This window comes from Rhineura floridana, chromosome 6 (genome assembly GCF_030035675.1).
Source record: "Rhineura floridana isolate rRhiFlo1 chromosome 6, rRhiFlo1.hap2, whole genome shotgun sequence".
NCBI classification, from domain to species: Eukaryota; Metazoa; Chordata; class Lepidosauria; order Squamata; family Rhineuridae; genus Rhineura; species Rhineura floridana.
In genome coordinates this window covers 86,513,269-86,533,930 of record NC_084485.1, presented here as the reverse complement: position 1 = coordinate 86,533,930, position 20,662 = coordinate 86,513,269, and the positions used below count along the sequence as shown (strand labels likewise).

General features: G+C 41.7%; 1 protein-coding gene across 4 annotated transcripts in view; it reads left to right on the top strand.

The window, feature by feature from the left end:
• Window positions 1-1,156: 1,156 nt before the first annotated feature.
• LOC133387665 (cytochrome P450 4A6-like) overlaps window positions 1,157-20,662 on the top strand; it is a 35,940-nt gene continuing 16,434 nt past the window's right edge. The window contains exons 1-7 of one of the 4 annotated variants that reach the window (XM_061632899.1): window positions 1,157-1,203; window positions 1,868-2,013; window positions 13,714-13,855; window positions 17,337-17,381; window positions 18,675-18,802; window positions 19,210-19,340; window positions 19,500-19,654. In XM_061632899.1, coding sequence (XP_061488883.1) covers window positions 1,870-2,013; window positions 13,714-13,855; window positions 17,337-17,381; window positions 18,675-18,802; window positions 19,210-19,340; window positions 19,500-19,654 — 745 coding nt within the window. In that variant the 5' untranslated portion in view covers window positions 1,157-1,203; window positions 1,868-1,869. Of the gene's footprint in view, window positions 1,204-1,867; window positions 2,014-2,747; window positions 2,853-8,977; window positions 9,350-11,675; window positions 11,706-13,713; window positions 13,856-17,336; window positions 17,382-18,674; window positions 18,803-19,209; window positions 19,341-19,499; window positions 19,655-20,662 lie in introns of those variants that run through there. The other 3 variants (XM_061632902.1, XM_061632898.1, XM_061632900.1) reach the window with 3 other exon arrangements.

Sequence of the window (20,662 nt, the reverse complement as noted above, 5' to 3'; positions counted from 1 at the left end):
CTAGATAATCGGTTTCATCCAATAGCGCCTGGAGCTGGTCAGCAACCACACGTTCCAGGATCTTGCCCAGGAACGGAACATTGGCTACTGGTCTGTAGCTGCTGACATCCTCTGGGTCCAAGGAAGGTTTTTTCAGGAGTGGTCTCACTGCCGCCTCTTTCAGATAGCCAGGGACCACTCCCTCTCGTAAAGAGGCATTAATCACTTCCTTGGCCCAGCCAACTGTTCCTTCCTTGCTAGTTTTAATTAGCCAAGAGGGGCCAGGATCCAGTACCGAAGTGGTCGCATGAACCTGTCCAAGCACCTTGTCCACGTCCTCGAACTGAACCAACTGAAACTCATCCAACAAAACATGACAAGACTGTGCTCCGGACACCTCAGTAGGATTAACTGCTATTAAATAGGAGTCTAAGTCCCGGCGAATGCATGAGATCTTATGCTGGAAGTGTTCAGCAAATTTATTACATCGAGCTACCGATGTATCTGCCGTATCTTGTAGGCCTGGATGAAGTAGGCCACGAACCACTTTAAAAAGCTCCCGTGGGCATGAGAGAGATGACTGAATAGTGGCGGCGAAATGTTGTTGTTTTGCCGCCCTCACCGCTCCTATCAGAGTTATGTCTGGGATCTTTAATGAGGCATTAGAGCCTGTTTCCATTGCCAGGGGACCCAACCCTGGAATAAAGGAAGACAGTGCCTCTGAGCATGTACAAGCTGCTGTACTGCAGCCCCACTGTGTATTTCTAACATTAGAAAGTGGGGGGGGGGCTTCACATTAGTCTGAGGTCAGAAAATGTGTCTGTTCAGAAATTAATGCCTGCCTTTGTCGTGCTGTCTGTTAACCCCTAACAGACATGAGTGTCTTAAGCATGAGTGCGTGTGCAAGTTTATAAGGGATTGTTCATTTTCCTTCTTCATTTTCTTTCCTTTTGTTGATTTCCCCCCCACATATGCAACCCTTGGGCAGCGCATTGCTAGAACTGTATTGGTGGGAGCAGGCGCTTCTGTTGCATTCTTGTTGTAGGTAGAGTGGGGAGCAGAGCCCCATACGCCAAGCCCCACAGACTTTGCCCTGGTGATTTGCCTGATACGGGAAAAAGCATTGCGGTCATTGTCCCTCTCTTATTTAAAGCAGGTTCCCTTTTTCTGAAGGCCCCTGCACTGTTGTCATATCTGTAGAACTGTTGTCATACCTGCAGAACAGTGAGTGCTTTTCTACCCTATATCTCAGTGGTAGGCTGAGCATGTGCTTTGCATGCAGAAGGGCCTGGGTTCAATTGTTTGCATGTCCTTGTGAAAGGGAAAAAATATTCTAGGTTGTTTGTGTGACGATCCCACAGGTGGCTCTGTGTGTGTGTGTGTGTGTGTGTGTGTGTGTGTGTGTGTGTGTGTGTGTGTGTGTGTGTGTGTGTGGAGTCTTTCCAACAACCCTTTTTATTGTGCAGGGATATTCTATCATGCCACATGTAACAGTAAAGTTTAATGTTAAAATGAACATAATTTTGATGTAGTTCTTAAATGTTTTTACTTCGAATTCTATTGTTTTCTTACTGAATTTTCACTTTAACCACATGAAACTATGTATAAATGTAAATACATTTAGACTGTGTATATGATATTGTAATTTAATGGTGTAATTTTAATTTTGCTAGTTGTTTATGTCACTACTATTGCCATTACATTCAGTGATATACGGGAATTATGATTTACGAGTAACATTAGTACAAAAAACATTACTAAGGATTCTGTATGGTCTGGTATGGGAGGAGGTCCATGGGGGTGACACCATGAGTTACCGCACCGGGTGACACCAACCCTAGTGATGCCACTGCTAACACTCTCCCCTTTCATGCTGATTGGCTCCTAGGAATGTCTGTTGAGATGGGAGAAAGTGTGCGGAGGAAGACAATAGAGAGCAAACAAGTGAGGGTGTGTGGTGTGACTATCATGCAGGGACCCTGCACTTCTGAATTTGTCACTACTTTACAGGCTGCAGTCCAGAAAAGCTTGGAGGTAAAAGGTTATTCACCCCTGGTCTATATAGTTCACTTCACTGGAGCTAGAAGCCTGTGTTACTCATAAACCCTGTTAATCTAGATAATGATCTGCCAGGTAAATATATTACAACAGTCTAGGCATAGAAGATAAGATAGTTTGCACAACTACACACCATCCTCTCCCGAGCAGAGAATCATGACTAGTGTCTGCACGTCAACTGTTGCAGAGATGTTAGATGTACATAAGATAATATTCACTGACAGGCAAAAAAAACCTTGCAGTTTAAGAACATACCTATAGCCAACAGATATTTCTATCAAACTTTAAAAAGCAGGGAAATTGGGTGGCTATGGTGAATGCACCAGGGGAGCAGGAGACCTGACCTCCTCACTGAGATTTTGTACTGCCCTACAAATTTGTAAAATGCAAACACAATTTGGGGTGGTCTTTCACAATCCAATCTACTTCCTGTGTACCTTGGAAGAATTTGGTAACATGTGCCTCTAAGCATATGATGAGTGGTGGCCAGAGCTTGGAAAAGTTACTTTTTTGAACTACAACTCCCATCAGCCCTAGGCAACATGGCCACTGGATTAGGCTGATGGGAGCTGTAGTTCAAAAAAGTAACTTTTCCAAGCTCTGGCACATGCAATCAGGACTGCATCTCCAAAGATGGAGAATTACATTTTTGTGTTTGTTGATGTTCTTTCCTATTTGTATACATAGGGAAAGGACTGCGTATCTTAAGTGGACCTAAGTGGCACCAGGATAGGTGACTGCTAACGCCAGCTGTCCAATATGACATTTTCAAACCCTATGTGGCTCATATTTCAGATTCGGTCAAAGTAATGCTGGTAAGCAGCCTATTCTCACATTATGAAACTAATGGGAAAATAGTAGGTGATTCACTAATAAGCAAAAAACCTTGCAGTTTAAGAACGTACCTATAGCCAACAGATATTTCTATCAAACTTTAAAAAGCAGGGCAATTGGGCAGCTATAGTGAATGCACCAGGGGAGCAGGAGACCTGACCTCCTCTCTGAGATATTGTACTCCCTACAAATTTGTCAAAATGCAAAGACAATTTTGGTTGTTCTTTCACAGTCCAATCCACTTCCTGTGTAGCTTGGAAGAATTTGGTAACGTGCCTCACAGCATATGGGGAGTGGTGGCAACACCTGCCATTTCCAAAGATGGAGAATTATATTTTTGTATGTTTGTTGGTGTTCTTCTTACTTTGCTTCTTTTCTGTGTTACTACTGTTTCTAAAGAGAATCTAACCTAGAAAATTATATTTCTCTCATTATTCATCCTAGAAATCTGCGACAAATTTATTTTTATTAATTTCAAAGCCTTTTTACTGGTCATTGTCATATGATGGTGAAGACAGCCTTTTGTGTTTCATACTGGAGGTTATGTTCTATATCTATTTTGAGTGCATTAACAGATGAATCTGAAACTACAGTTAGATGTAAAATCAGACTGATTACAATATGTTGCTACTTAAGCAATGAATCTAGCTGTTGTAAAAAATAAACTTGGCCTGCCCAAGATGCATGTTTTCAGCCTGCTATGCTTAAACCACTCCACTTAAAGAAAGGCAGGCATGGTCAATTAAAAACATACTGCACACCGAGCATTTTGTTAGCATATATTTCACCTCCCACAGTTTTATCTTGTGCAAACTGAGACACTCCTCATGTCCACTGGAGACTATTCTGCAGAATCGTCAGTGCCATTATTCAACAATTGTTTTTGGAGATTTTTAAAGTGTAAATTATGCAAAGTGTACACCACATATTCACAGAAACAGAAGCAAAAGAAAATGATTTGCTATAGGAAATTTCACTAAAATTGCAAAGGAAATCAAACTTATTTGATTCTCCATCTTAGGAGATGGCAGGTGTTGCCACCACTCACCATATGCTCAGAGGCACCTGTGACTAAATTCTTGCAAGCTACACAGAAAGTGGGTTGGACTGTGAAAGACCAACCAAAATTGTCTTTGCATTTTGACAAATTTGTAGGGCAGTACAATATCTCAGAGAGGAGGTCAGGTCTCCTGCTCCCCTGGTGCATTCACTATAGCTGCCCAATTTCCCTGCTTTTTATTGAAATATCTGTTGGCTATAGGTACGTTCTTAAACAGCAAGGGTTTTTTTGCCTATTAGTGAATTCTCTGCTTTTTAATCCGGGAGGTAAGAAATGTGATCCTGTGCAAGTTTGCTGAGAATGGATTGATCATCTGCATGTGTATTGAGTTCAATGGGATTTACTCCCCTGCAATCATGCTTAGTATAGGTGAATCTGAACACATGGGGAGGGGAGGGGAGGGGAGGGGAGGCGGAAGGAAGGGATAGGTAGGGGAGGAGGAGGGAAGTAAGGAGGAAGGGCAGAGGGAAGAAGGGGGAGGGGAGGAGGAGGGCAGGTTTGATCATCTGCATGCTTATTGAGTTCAGTGGGATTTACTCCCACGCAGTCATGCTTAGGATAGGTGAAACTGACCATAGGAGTGGGGAGGGAAGAAGGGAGGTTAGATTGGCAGAGGTGGCAGAAGAAGGAAGAGGGAAGGGGAGGGAGAAGGCAGGAGGAGGGGAGGGGAGGGGAGAAGGGAGGGATGAGGAACGGAAACACAGGTCTGATCATTTGCATGCTTATTGAGTTCAATAGGATTTACTCCTGTGCAATCATGCTTAGGATACGTAAAACTGACAATGGGGTGGGGAGGGGAAAGGGGGAGGGAAGAGGAATGGGAAGGAGGAAGGGAGGGGAGAGTGAAGGGGGAGGGGAGAGTGAAGGGGGAGGGGGAGGGGGAAGGAGGGTGAAAAGATTGGAAGGGAAGGGGAAAAGGAACAGGAGGAAAGGGGCAAGAGGGAGGGGACAGGAGGGAGGAGGAGGGGAGTGCAAGTTTGATCATTTGCATGCTTTTTGAGTTCAGTGGGATTTACTCCTGTACAATCATAGTTAGGATTGGTGAAACTGACCTGAGAGAGGGGCAGGGAGGGGGGCGGAGGGAGAAGGGGGAGAGAAGGGAAGGAGAGATAGGGGTAGATAGGAAGAGCGGGGGAGAGGGGGAGGGGAGAAGATTGGGTGGGTGGGCACTGGGCAGAGGAAAAGCCCCTTTCTTTTCCAAAAGGAAAACATTGTGAACAGGATCATTCCTTTTCAGGGTTTCCCCCATCTTTTTATTCTGCTGCAGGCACATGTAGTCTCCCACACATTTAAACCAAAGCTGTCCATGGCCACATCCACACCAGACCTTTATTCCACTTTAAATAGTCATGGCTTCCCCCAAAGAATCCTGGGAAGTGTAGATTTTGAAGGATGCTGAGAGTTGTTAGGAGACACCCTATTCCCTTCACACAGCTACAATCCCCAGAAGAGGGTCTGACTGTTCAAAGAATCTGGCCACTGGAGCTCTGTCAGGGGAATAGGAGTCTGCTAATGAGTCTCAGTACCTTTCACAAACTACACTTTCCAGAATTATTTGGGAGAAGCCATGACTGCTTAAAGTGGAAAAAAATGTCTGGCAATGTGGCCCCCTGATTAGGCAAGCTAAGCAGTTGTGAGTCTGGCTTTGGAACACTGACAGTTGGTTCTTACTGAGCATGCTCTGGGCTATCATAGAGTCCAATGTTAAATTTCTTAAATTAATTTAACAATCAGCCATACATTTTTTTTTTAATTTTTAAACTGCAGAAGATGAAGGTCAGAGTATGAGGCAAGGTGAGTAATAGATTACAGGTAGTCTCTGAATATGGCTGATTTTTAATTAATTTCAACAAATTATGAGACCACTGACAGAAAAAAGTCCAACAGGGGTCTGGATTTTTTTCTCTTGTTCTTCACTTTGAACTCTAGATTCTCTCTGAGTGTTTTGTGTATTGCCATGAAAACTTAGAAGGTTGTTAAGCAAGTGTTTTTGAATTCAGAAAATGATATTGCACTTACTATGTTCTCATGCAGGGACTGCTTTGTTAAACCAAAAGGAAAAAAATCTACAGTTCATCCCTCTTCTGTTTCCCAGTTTGTTTTACTAAAGAATCACTCTTTTAATATTTCAGTGCACTAAATGCCAAAGGGAAAAATTTAGTAACTTAAACATGCCCTGGGTTCCTACTGGGAGAAAGGGTGGGATATAAATCAAACGAATGAAAGAATGAATGATTGTAAAGTATAAGCTGTTCATCACCTTTCAGAATTCCTTGTGGATTCTGATTATTGTGCTCCCCTTCTGTTTCTCCTAGCACCAGAAGAGCATCTCAGGGTGCCAGGCAGAAATTATAGAGTTGCTTCAGTTAGAAAGGGAAGAATGTGAGCAAGAGGTGAGAGAAAAAAATCCAAGCCAACTGGACTGCCAACATAACGATAATATAAATTAGCGGCAAAGAAAGTGCTAATCTGAGCTTGCTAATTACATACCACTTGTTTCATGTCAGGGACAAGACTAGAAAAACTAGTTTTGGAGACTAAAGGGATGTCAAAGGTTATTATGGGAGCAAGGATGTTTAATCAATGTCATATACTATAGAACTGTATCCTTCTGTAACTGGAAGCTGGGGGATTTTTTGGGGAGGTGGGGCAGGAACACTACTCCTAGGGTTATCTCAGTTCTTGAGGGTAAACACACCATTCTCCCCTATATTTATTTTTCAACTATTTATCATTGCAGTTGAAATCAGGGGAAGTATAAAACCTTTCATGAAATGGAAGGAAACATTCTTCTGATATCTCTCAACATGGCTACTAACTTCTGTGAGCTTAGTATTTGCAAAGCTTCACTATTGCTTGTCAAGAAATAATAGTTGGCTCAAGCCTGGAGAACAAGCATTGGTGTCTCTAAGCAAACTGTATTTCACATTAGTTCCCCATTCTCTAGTCGTATATAACTAGGGTTGCCAGGTTCAGGGCCTGACACTGATCCTGTATCTTTAGGAGAAGAGAAAGTCAGCCAAGTGCAGGTGTTCTTGTAACACTGTAATGGGAAAAACCACAAGGTGGAATTCTCCTTTTCCCCCACACAACTTTTAAAGATACAGAATACCTCTTGGAGGCTGGGCCTGGTCTTCTGTACCTGTATCTTTAAAAGTTGTGCAGCGGGGAGGGAGAATTCCACCTTGTGGTTTTTCCCATTACAGTGTTGCAAGAACACCTGCACTTGGCTGACTTTCTCTTCTCCTAAAGATACAGGATCAGTCTCAGACCCTGAACCTGGCAACCCTAACCTATCCAAGGAAAGGGTGATCTTTTGACTGATAAATTGGATATCTAATTTCCCCTCTCTCATCTCCATACTTCTAATGGTTCCATATCATTTCCCTCAAATAAATGAATACTGTAGCATTCTAAAGGCTCACTTCAAACATGGATGCAAGGTTTTTCTTTATTGGCCCAGGGCCTTTAAGACAAGAGAGGGAACCTTTTTGGCCCAGCAGGCCAGATCTTTGTCTCCCTTGGCCTGCTGAGTTGGCAGAAGATACTGCAGAAGAAGGATTGAAATCTCCATACATCAGCTGGTGTCGCTTTGTGTAGGGTTTGGGTGCACCAGCCAATTCACTGGGTGTTTCAGTATTGCTTTGTACACTATCTCCCCTCACTCTGATGGACCAAATTTGACAGGTAGATGGGGCAACCCACCTGTCAATTACCTGACATGAATATGATGCACCCAAAGCCCATGTATGGTATGCTTAACCTAAGCAGGTTTGAACTCTCTGTGCATCAGCTGATGTGAGGAGAGTTAAATCCTGCTTTCCATAGCTGTGTCTCTGCCTGCCCCACACCTGATGTCACATATGAAGTTAGGTGTAGAGCAGGTGGGCATGGAAAAATAGTCAGGAGGGCCAAATGGGGAGGTTCCCCAGTCTTGCTTTGAGGCCTTGATCTTATGCACACTTACCTGGAAGTAGAGATGGGAGAGAAATTTAGTTTGGGTCACATTTTAATGCAATTTGACCTGATTCACACTTCCCAAAACAATATGTGAACCAAAACACAGCTAGCACTTCTCCTAATTTTGCAATGCAATTCTTCAAAAAATGCAATATTGGGGGAATGTGTGTTTAGAACTGCATATATTAGTGAGCATGACATTAAACATGCATTATATTAAGTAAGATGACTTGCACAAATGTGCAAATCAGGTAAAAAAAAACATTCAAAAATGTGTGGATTAGAAGAAATGTGAAATAAAATTTATTATTTATTTATTTTATTTATTTTTATTTATTTATTAAATTTATATACCGCCCGACTAGCAATAGCTCTCTGGGCGGTGAACATAAAACAGCATAAAAATACAATAAATAACAAAACAATACTAAAATACAAGCAACAATTCAACACAATAAACATTTTTAAAATTAAATCAGTGTAACTTAAAATGCTTCAGAGAATAGGAAGGTTTTGACCTGGTGCCGGAAGGAGAGCAGAGTCGGCGCCAGGCGTACTTCCTCAGGGAGACTGTTCCATAGTTCGGGGGCCACCACTGAGAAGGCCCTAGATCTTGTCATCACCCTCCGGGCCTCCCTGTGAGTTGGAACCCGGAGGAGGGCCTTCGTAGCAGAACGTAATGCTGATGATTTTTTGTGAGAACTTTTTTTAAAAAACCAAACACAAACTGATGCAGAAACATAAAAATGGGAAACTGAGAGAAACCAAAATACGCAGTCATTTATCCCTATCTGGGAGTAAGCACCACTGAACTCAGTGTGACTTAATTTCTAAGATTGCACTGCAGAGATTCATTTCTATGCACACTTACTTGTAAGCAACCCCCACGGAATTCAGTGGAACTTACTGAGTGAACATGGACAACATTGGTTTCACCTTACTAATGTAAACTATGTTGCTTAACCAGTTGAACCACCTGAACTCTTCAAACTCAGAGTATTCTGTCTAGGGTTGCCAGGCTCAAGACCTGAGAATGATTCCCTCCCCCTGCCTTGTCTGGATTAACTAGGTGGAAATGCTGAATTGCAGAGTGGTATTTGTTGCATTGCACAAACTTCCTCTAGGTGGGAGGTAAAGCAGCTGAGTATTCCACACAGAATTGTACTCAAGAAGGAGATGTGATCAGCATGTAAAGTAGGAGGCTATTGATTACCGAGGACAGTCTTTATACAGAGACATAACAAGGCAAAGCTGTTAGAAAGGGAAAGATCCTGCTGCAACACTATGCTTTCCATAGGGATCCCTTTTCCACAGCTTTTGCAGCTTTTCATTGGGTGCATCCTCATCTGTGGGCTCCTGCAAGCCATTCAGCTGTATCGGAGGAAAAAAGAGCTTCTCAAAACCTTCAAGAGCTTCCCTGGTCCTCCCAGCCACTGGCTTTATGGCCAAAACAGGGAGGTAAGGAAGGTGGCTTGGAAGAGGGAGAGGGCAATCTTTAATTACAATCTTTCTAGGCAACAGTTAAGGTGACCAGATACAAATGAAGATGGGATTTCTACCTGCAGGCCAAGCTTCACCTGCCAAAACTTCTCTCTTCTGCACAAGAATTTAAAGAAAACAGGAGCTCTATCCTCCTTTGCATCTGGTCATTCTATTAGTCAGGAATTGAGTAAAATAATGAGGAAATGTTTTAAGGTGATCTTGTCCTTTCAAATGAAGATTGTTAGTGTAACCCATGCTTCAGTTATTGTTTCCAGTATTGTTGAAAAAAATGATAAATACAGCATGCCTGTGTTTGCTGGCATTGGGTGTGCCTATTACCCTTCTCCTCTCTTTTTAGAACCAGCTATAGGAGCATGCTCAGTAAAGTAACCTTCAGGGTGGGCTGGCTTCTCTGAGAAGATTCTAGCAGACCAGCCCAACTCAAGAAGAAGGAGCTGCTCCAGATGGGATGGGAAGGCCAGCAAACTCTGTGTTATTCACAGGCCTGCTTTGATTGTTTTTAGGAGCCAAGCAGTGACGAGAGAAGATTTTGTCTCCTGCACAAGGAACTAGCAGTAAAGCGACAGGACTGTGAACTCATTGTTTTGTTTTGGGGTTATTTTTCTTTATATCCTGTTAATTGTTGGGAAAGAAAAAAGAAATTGTAACTTCTTCACTGCTATGAAGCAATAGCAGGCAGACTGTTAAGAGTATTAAGATTATTATTATTTATTTGTTCTGGTAATATATGAGAACTAATTTTCTTCAATATATATATTTAATTTTAATCCTTGTGGGTTTTTTTTTTTTACTGCAACTGTGGAAGGGAATCGCGCTGTCAGAAAAGACTGAACCCACCCACTTCTCCTATTTAATGTAGAGATAATTGTGGGTTACATTAGCGTGTGTGAATAAGAGGTTAATTCTGTTGCTGTCCTCCAGTATTCCCAGCCTGGATTAGGATTTCATCAGATTTACTGAAAACATATTTTACTTGTCATTTGTTCCTCTGTTCTTAAGTTTCTGAAGTACGTTCTCTTTTACTTTCATTGGTACATGTTGGATTGGCCTTCAGCAGCAAGGGGGAGTATCTTTCTCTTCCAAAAAAACTTTCACAAATATGTTGTGCTATACAGTAACATATGATCCTCTGTGGCGCAGAGTGATAAGCGGCGGTAACGCAGCCAAAGCTCTGCTCACGGCCCGAGTTTGATTCCAATGGAAGGAGGAAGTCGAATCTCTGGTAAAAGGGGTCGAGGTCCACTCAGCCTTCCATCCATCCGTGGTCGGTAAAATGAGTACCCGGCATATGCTGGGGGGTAAAGAAAGGCCAGGGAAGGAACTGGCAATCCCACCCCATATATACGGTCTGCCTTGTAAACATTGCAAGAAGTCACCCTAAGAGTCGGAAACGACTTGCACTATAAGTGCAGGGACACTTTTACCTTTTTTATACAGTAACATACCTCCGCGAAGCACAAAGCAACCAAGATAAACACCATGTAAATTGAGCTGAAGGAGTGGGGGAGAGGAGAGAGAGAACATAATCAGGGCCATCAACAGGGCTGTGGAGTCAGTATGCCAAACCTTCGACTCCGACTCCTCTATTTTTCTACTCTCCGACTCCGACTCCACCCAAAATTGCTTCCAACTCCACAGCCCTGGAAAGGGCTGTAAATGTCTTTTTAAATTGGAAGCTCTCATAGGAGCATTTTTATCGCTGCCTGAATATGCGCTGATCTTGGCATCACAGCATTTGTTTTCATCTGGGTCCTGTGTCATACACTGACACACAAAATGTTTTCCATCTTGATTTATGGTGAAATGCTCAACTACAGCTGACTTTATGGGAAGCTTCTTTGACATTTTGAATTTATATTTCAAAAAATTTGTCAATCAAAATTTATTTTGAAGTCAGAGTCGGTACATTTTTACCGACACCGACTCCAACTCCACCCAAAATTGCTTCTGACTCCGACTCCACAGCCCTGGCCACCAATGTCTAATTTAGCTGCAGCAAGGAAAGTACTCTTGATGAAACTATTCTTATGTTCTTAAACTAGTAGAAATTTCATAACTCTGAAGTTTGATTAAACTTCTCATTAAACATCATCATTAATGCATGTTGGTCTCGCTCTGGTTATGCACTGAATTTGTGCCTACTTTTCTCATTAGAAGCTGTCTAGCTGAGTCAGTGCCATCTTGCTTGGGAAAACAGCATCTCTCCCACCTACCAGTGTCTCCTGGAGATTAAGAATCTGTCAATTTCAGGATGTAGGGACTACAGTGGCTGTTTTCACTGTATTCCATTATTCTGATGATTTCTTCCCTGGTAATTTGCGCATTATATTTAATCTTTCACATGACATACAAGCTAGTTCTGGAATTTTAGTGGAATGTAGTGCAAGTTTAGTGCTAATTTTCATGATAAATAATACCAGAAATAATCAGTTTGCAAGTTTGCAAACCTGGAAAATCATGGGAGCTTTTCATTAGCTGCAGGCTACCCACAGCAGATTGCTCTTCTAGTTTTCTAGGCCATGTGTGAGGTTTACTCAACCCTTGTTTACTATTGACTTCTGCCCTTTGCTAATTCTGTATCTGCCCAAGTTCCTCCCAGCTCTTGGCTTCTTTTCATATTTTTTCTTCAGGTCCCCTGCATCTGTTTTTCCATGTCATTGTCTTTTTTTTTTTAACTTATATCAGTTAAGAGTACAGTCATCATTTTAAGCATATAGATACAACCAATTTTCAATGGCATCCCTCCAGGGCCAGCACCAGGCATGACTGGGTCCTTGAGCACTAGCCTGCCCTGGACCTACGGTGCCATAGCGCAACCCACTCCTCATATAGGTGGTGTGGTGCTTATAAGTCTACCCACACATTCCACCTACCTGTCCCATCCCTGTGAATGATGCCTGCCATCAACCAAGATGGCGGCAGGGATGTCAGCCTCTTAAGGAAGCCCCCGCTGCCATCTTGGTTAATGGCAGGCATGCACGCACACGTGGTGTGTATGTCATTCACAGGGAGGAGAGAAATAGGTGGGGTGTGACTGCATGGAAGGGATGCCTGGGAGGGTTGGGAGCTGACACTGCCATGGATTGTGGAATGGAAGCACTACCCTCCTTCACTAAGGAGGGGCCTTCAGAGGCCCCTCTGGACCACAGTGGCCCTTGGCCAGGGCCTGACCTGGCTGCCCTCTGGTGCCAGCCCTGCATCCTTCACCATTATATGATCAAGCAACTATGTTAATGCTGTACTTTTTTTTCTCTGCAGAACCTGCATGGCTATGATTTATCAAAATGTTGGCTATTGAATGCCTTCTGTTATTTCTACACATTCAATTAATTTTTGCTATTTCTGCAACTTTGCAGGTTTATGTAACTTTTCATTGATATTTGCAGGAGCAATAGTTTTATGCCAGTGTGAAGCTAGTTACCAAATTCCGTATCAGATTATAATGCTCTTACTGTTCCACCAAGAGGTCTACAAGGATATGAATGTGATTGTACAGAATGGTGTAATATACAGCCAACTCTGTTTTGTTCAGTCATCCAACCCCATTCTTCAACCACCCTGCCTGTGTTCTTAATTCCTCTGCCACCTCAGGCCTTACAACCTCACTTTTAAAATACCTTTATTTTACATTAATTTTGCAATTCCATAAGGATGCAATCCTGTGTTTCCTTGCTTGGGAAAATACCCCACTGAACTCAGTGGGACTTATTTCTGAGTAGACATGTATACTAAGATTGTGCTGCTACAGTAATAACTGCAAAGGATTAAATTCTTGGATTCAAAACAGGCCATTTCAGCTGTTCTTTATTCTCCTCTTTGTAGTGAGAGGGACTTTCATTTTTTCTTCCTGCATTACCCAAGAAGCATGAGTAAAAAGATAATGGAGGAAACTGGTAGTGTTGATAAGATCTTCAGTATAATTTCTAGGAAAATCTATCAGTCATAAGCAAATGAATCGCTAACCCTTGAAATTTGAAATGTTTCTGTCCAGATAGCTTCTTCACCTACAAGGGAACAAACTGTACTTTTATTGTAGAAGAACTTTCCTCCACCTGATGCCCTTCAAATGTTTTGGACTACAATGCCCATCTAGGCCAGTAGTCAGCCTAAAAGTTCAGGAGGGGGCCTAAAAAGTAGGGGTAAGGAGACTTTCCCCCCCTATTTTGATTACCAATCTTACATATCATGCCAGCATCTTCTTGCAGAGCTGCATTCACCAAAAAAGTGAATGATTATTTGTGTGTGTGCGTGTGGGAATTCTCCACCGCAATATGGAGAGTGTGATAAATGTTTTCTCTGCTTCCTTTCTGACATTGCAGATTAGTCGAGGAAAAGAATTTGGCAAACTCTTGGAATGGGCAGAAAAATACCCTTATGCCTACCCTAGATGGTTTGGTGGCTTTGTGGCTGTTTTAGTAATCAACCATCCGGATTATGCCAAAACTTTGTTTAATCGTGGAGGTAAGTTTACACATAACTGTAAATTTCCCCTTATTGATGTTCTCAAAGTACAAATCCCAGCTCTTTTCACAGCAGAAAGAAGAGGGCTAATGTTCTAATTATCTCTTTTTATTTTCTAAATTAAAGAAAAAAACCGGGGAATAAGAGTATAAGAAACCTGGATCATCATGCAGACATCATTGATATGAATTCTGTGATGATTTTCCCACCTTTAACCCTTGCAACACTTTGGATATCCTGTCCTGAAAGATGAAGAGATCTAGTTTTCAAAAAGCTTTTTCCCCTTGTTGTTTAACTCTGATGTTTTATCATCATCAGTTTCAATTGATGTTTACTGTTTTAATATTTCAGTGCAAACTATTGTGAGATTTGTCTGAAGAGCAGCATATACATTTATTAAATAAAGAAATAAATGTAATAGGAGAGATATAGATAAGATGTATAGATCTTCAGTGGAATGTAGCCAGATGAACTCGTTCCTCCTCCCTGAGTGCAGGCACCAACATCTGAGATGGGAACTAGGAATTATCATCACTAGCTATCTACCTCGCTTGGGTGACCCAATCCTGGCTCAAAGCCTCAAATCCATCTTGAACCTGATCCTTTATCCTCATTGCCAGCCCACTTAAAAGTGTGCCGAAGATGCTCAGCAGCATGCAAGTCAGTGAGCCTTTGGGGCCAATGAGATCACCAGTGCCTAAGGGCTGGCCCTGTCCCAGGCTGACTCATGCCAGACAGCTATGAGTGAGGATGTGGGATATCCCTTTTTGCCACTACAATACCCAGGTAGCTCACCACCATAGCCTATGCCTCTCATCCTCCATGTCAATGCTGTAACTGGCGACAGCCATCCTACCAGGGATGGGCAAATCTGTCAGTTTGGGTTTCTCTCAGTTTCTCATTTTTCCAATCTGAAGTATAATTCTCCACATTTCCACATTAACTGTTTTTTGTTAAAAAAAAAAAGAGTCTTCACAAGAGTTTATCAGCATTTTAATGCACATTTCTCCTTACACACCTTTATATGCCACTTTCTCTAATATAATGCGTTCTATGCTATTTTCACTAATATATGTATTTCTGTGCACACTTTCCCCTACTATATGCATATTTCTACCCATTATTTGCATGGAGAGCTGCACAGGTTGAAGAAGTGAAAGATAGCATGTTCTTTTGGGAAGTGCAAATGAATGAAGTGCAAATTAAATGTCTCTCCTGTCCCTCAATCGTACCTCATAATTCTGAATCCCCAGTCTGTGCAGCAGTGCAAAGTAGGTAAACACCCCCTTTCCACAGACAGTCAGGAAAAGTCACCCCACATTTCCACTCAACCAGCTGCTCCTGCACTGTCAGAAATCAATTGGGTAAGCAGGCAGCCACTTCTTCCATACTGAGGCTGATGGGGGGAGGCACGAGTACGTTAAATCCATGCTCCCGCCATGCTTTTCCATTGGTCAACTGGCATGAGGCAGCCAGTACAGCCCACCCGCTGCCTCATGCCCCATTCTCCCAAGGGGGCCTTGAGGCAAAGCCTCCCTACTTGCTTGGGGAGGAGCATTGTTCCTGAGTTCAATGGGCAGAAGCTAGGCTACTTTTGGTAAGCAGCAGCTCCACTCTTAAAAGTTTCTCTGTACAATTGTACACTAATGTATATGGTCACATAGAATAGTAGAGTTGGAAGGGGCCTATAATGCCATCGAATCCAACCACCTGCTCAGTGCAGGGATCCAAGTTAAAGCATACCTGACAGGTGGCTGTCCAACTGCCTCTTGAATGCCTCCAGTGTTGGAGAGCCCACCATCTCCCTAGGTCATTGGTTCTATTGTCATATTACTCTAACAGTTAGGAAGGTTTTCCTGATGTTCAGCCAATGAAGAACATAAAGAAAACAAGTACTGCTTGTTTTTGAAAACTGACTTATTCTTTAAGACAGAGACGGAGAGCTTTTTTTCCCCCCCACCCCAAGGGCTATATTCCCTTCTGGGCAACCTTCTGAGAGCCACATGCCAGTAGTGGGGTGGAGCCAGACATAAAAGTAGATAGAGCAGCAAATGAAAATGTCACTTGTGCAGTAGGCTACATACTCTCTTACACCCCTCTCTATTCTCAGCCCAGATAAGCAAGAGGCATTATCAGAGTTCAAAGACACATCCAGCCAGGCAACCACATTTGAGGAGTGTGTGAAACAGGGCTGGTGAGGGGTGTGGTCTGGGAACAGTTCTGAGGGCCTGGTACAGAGGTCTCAAGGGCTGCATTCAGGCCCTGGGCCTGAGGTTCCCCACCCTGCTTTAAGATGTCAGAGCGCTTGTGTTTCCTCTATTCTCACATTCAGTTTTTAATCATCTGCATACAATGTAAAGGCTGAGCTAGTTTTGTACCACAACAGCCATTTCTAAATGACTGTATTAGTATGCCATGGGTCAACATGACCCTGCATGCCAGACTAAAGCAAGACATTGCTGGTTCCAGTGCCAGTAACCTTATGCCAGTGAAAAATGCGACAGCTCCAAATTTTAGGATCCGAGTCAAAGAGGGTGCCTTTCAAGTTGGATTTGGCAAACCGGTCTCCTGGCCTAACAGCACCAGCAACTTTGTATAGGTTAAGCGCTGTCTCTCTCTCTCTGTCTCCCCCTCTCCCCCTCCCTCTCAGAGTGCCTCATGAAAACCAAATGAAGTCTCAAAACAGATCTGTGTAGTTCAAATTAAAATTTACAAAAAATTGAAAATTCATCACAACTTACCTTTGATTCTATCATGGGTTTTTGCTTTGTTTTACAGCACAATCCTATATATGTTTACCAAGAAGTAAGTGCCATTGAGTTCTATGGGATTTACTTCTAGGAAAGTGTAAATAGGATTGCAGCTCGGGATACAAGGATCTGTCAATTCTCTCAGTTTCTCATTTTTTCAGTCATAAATTCAGTTCTCAACATTTCTGTAGCAAATTGTGATTTTTTTTAAAAAAAACCTCATAAAAATTCTTCAGCATTTTAGTGTGAATTTATCCTAATAAACACATTTTTATTCAGTTTTGACTAATGTGCACATTTTGGATGCAATTTCTCCTTATATAATGCATTTTTGCATGCCATTTATTTATTTATTTATTTATGAGATTTGTTAGACGCCCATCTGGCAGAGGTTAATCTGCCACTCTGGGCGACTTACAACCAAACACAAGTACATTCCATTTAGAAATAATCAAAATCCTAAAAATTAGAGATTAAAAATTAAAAGCTTAAACAACTTTCACTAACATATTCATTTTTATGCATGTGCCTTGAATATATGCATTTTTGTAAACATTGGTTGGTTGGAGAATTGATTGCAAAATTAAGATAAGCACATATTTTGAAGGATGGCTCATATTGTTTTGGAAAGTGCAAATTTGATAGTTTCACCTTGAAATGTGAACTGAATTAATTTCTCTTCCATCCCTAATTGCAACCTTTAAAAAAACCTTTTCTGTTATATTTTTCAGACCCAAAAGCTCTGACAACCTATAAGTTCTTGGTCCCCTGGATTGGTAGGTAGACTCATTATTTCTTCACTTTTTCACACCTGAGAGCTTAGGGGTATGCATTTCAGTCTCATTATCTGAACTTCAGTCATCCCATGTTTTTGATGATCTCAGTTCAACCTCTGTCACCTGAAGTTGCTTCACATCAGTATAAACTAAGGCAAAGAGTACTTCCATTTATCCTAGCTTTTTCAACCACATATTGAGGGTGTCTCATGGGATATTTAGTTAAATGATGCAATGCCATTTGTTTTGTATAAAAACATGTATTTCAATTTAAAGCTTGTTTATTGAATCTTTTGTCATGAGGGTTCTTGAAGTTGAATGGTAAGGGAGAGATTTTAAATGAATTGAACAATTCAGATGTGCAACTTGAAGGATTTTATTTTAAAACAACTACAGCAACCAAAGAGAGTTTTCCAGAGAAAAATAAGTACTTTAAAGTACCATTGGGTTCAGTGCAAGTGTTGATCTGTGGTTTATTCTCTTTTGTTAAATGAAGGAGACTTAAAGGGGCTTGGCAGGATCCAGTTTCAGGCTTTCAGTCCTTGTTAAGGCTGCAGTCCTAATCTCACTTACTTGTGAGTAAACCCAACTGCAGTAAATAGGATTTATTTCTGAATAGACATGGTTAGGATTGCAGTCTTAGTCGTTTCACAAAAGAATGAAAATAAGCAGAAAGAGTATGTGATTCAGGAAATATGGTTCTATCCTTTTCATACCTGCCTATTCCTTCTGCCAGTATTCCCATATCTGTAGGGCTCCTCCTGGAACCTCTCTATATCCCCTCCCATCCACCACCACCCCGCACTGCAAAATAACACCTTCCAGATTATGTAGGCAGATAATTTCGATTTGCAGAAACTGACATTATCTGGTGCAGAATATGAATAGCAATGATTTGTTGTTCTGCTCTAAAGTAGTCCATTTTGGAGAACCTGTGGCCCTTTATTTGTTGTTGGACTCCAGCTCCCATCAGCCCCAGCCAGCATGTCCAATGGTGAGGGATGATGGGAGTTGAAGCCCAGCAGCATCTGGAGGACCACAGGTTCCCTAGCCCTTTTTAGATCCTCCATTCAGATTTTTGCCTAGCTGTTTATTTCTCCAGCACCTTGTTCTTGCAACTTCCTTTTCCAGTGGCCTCCTTCCCATTGCAAACCACTCTGAGTATGTGCGTGTCTATAAACAAATGTTCATATTAGGAATAGTCCTTTCCTACAAATCCTGAGCTCCATCTGCATCATCAGCTTGTTAAGCTCTGTAATGTTCTGAATGACCTCTTACTCCTTGTGCCCTTAGGAAAAGGACTTCTCATCCTGCATGGACCAAAGTGGTTTCAGCACCGCCGACTGTTAACTCCAGGGTTCCACTATGATATTTTGAAACCTTACATAGCACTGATGGCAGATTCAACCAAAGCAATGCTGGTAAGATGTTGTGATGCTGTGATGCATGTAAGATGTTGGTGATGCTGTCTCATTGTGGGGGGAAATAGTTTGGTGTAAGACAGAATAAGGGACAGGTAAATGTTACTGTCTCCTACTACTGAAATGCACCTGAACTTGAATGTTAAAAAAATGAAATTACTGACCATTTCTATGTGGACTGAGAGGACTCTCCCAATCCACTCTTCTCTCTTTACAAACAGAGAGGGTAAGTTCAAATTATCCACCAATGGCTAGTAAGCATAAAGGTTATTAACACTTGGTAAGTTTGTCTCTGTTGACAGAAGTGCTCCCATGAAGAGAAAGCTTTGATATCTGGCCTGTGGTAGCCATTCAATAAAACCATGCTATTCTGGATCTGGAAAGTGAACTCTCCCTATCTTTACTAGGATAAATGGGAGAAATTGATTGCCAAGGATCCCACAAAATCTTTGGAGATGTTTGAACATGTCAGCTTGATGACTCTGGACAGTATCATGAAATGTGCCTTCAGTTACCAAAGCGTCGGACAGACTCACAGGTTTATGTTGTCTTCTTTTATTTTTGATTTATTCTCATAAAGGTGGCCTACAAATATTTTCAAAGAAAAATATATTAAAAAATTATGCCCATTCTCATTTAAATTAAAGGTGAGGGTTTTGTTTAGTTTTTTTAAATCCGGCTTGCTTTTTTATTTCAGAGAGTTGGAGTTTTACATCAAAGCAGTTTATGACATAACCTATCTGGTGTCTCAGAGAATCCGTACTCTCTTCTATCGGAATGATCTCATCTATCGATACACCTCAGCTGGGCGCCATTTCCTGGAAGCCTGTAGACTGGCACACCAACATACAGGTAACACCCCACAATCAATTTATCCCTTCATTTATGGAGAATCAACTAATGAAAATGTTACAGAAATATATATATTTTTTCTCTAGCCCTTTGAGAAGAAATTCCAAAAGAGTCACCACAGGTGGGTAGAGACAAAACAGTACAATGGCCAGGCTGAGTTGTAAAACTATTGTATTAATCAGGTGGTGGTGGGTAACCCAAGGGGCTTAAACACATTCCAATAAACCTTGGTGATTGCTGGTTCAACAAGATTTCTGTTGCTCAAATTAGAGCTGCACAAATTAGAAAGAAAGTTGGAACTGCTTGCTCTATCCATGACTTAATTGCATTGGTTACAATCTAGAAAACTCCCTAACCCTGGACACAAGAAATGTATTTCTCCCCCACTCCTTATAGCAAAACAACTCATTTGAAATGTGGTGTTGGAGGAGAGTTTTGCAGATACCATGGGCCGTGAAAAAGACAAACAATTGGGTGTTAGAACAAATTAAACCAGAACTATCACTGGAAGCTAAAACGATGAAACTGAGGTTATCATACTTTGGACACATAATGAGAAGACATGATTCACTAGAAAAGACAAGAATGCTTGGAAAAACAAAAGGGAGTAGAAAAAGAGGAGGGCCAAACAAGAGATGGATTGATTCCATAAAGGAAGCCACAGACCTGAACTTACAAGATCTAAACAGGGTGGTTAATAACAGATGCTATTGGAGGTCGCTGATTCATAGGGTCGCCATAAGTCGTAATCGACTTGAAGGCACATAACACACCCCACAGCAACTTTTCACACTCTGTCAGAAACTGTTTTTGAAATTCTACTGAGTTTTCAAATTGGTTTATGAAGTAGCATATGAGTCTACTGTTAAGAAAAAAGACATCTCAGAACCTTCACTGAGCAAGTGGGACAAGTGCAGCCTAAATTATGGATCATGGATGCTGCTAGTCTATCTCAATTCTCAGAATGAACTACCTTTCCCGACTGCCAGGCTGACATGACTGATGGGT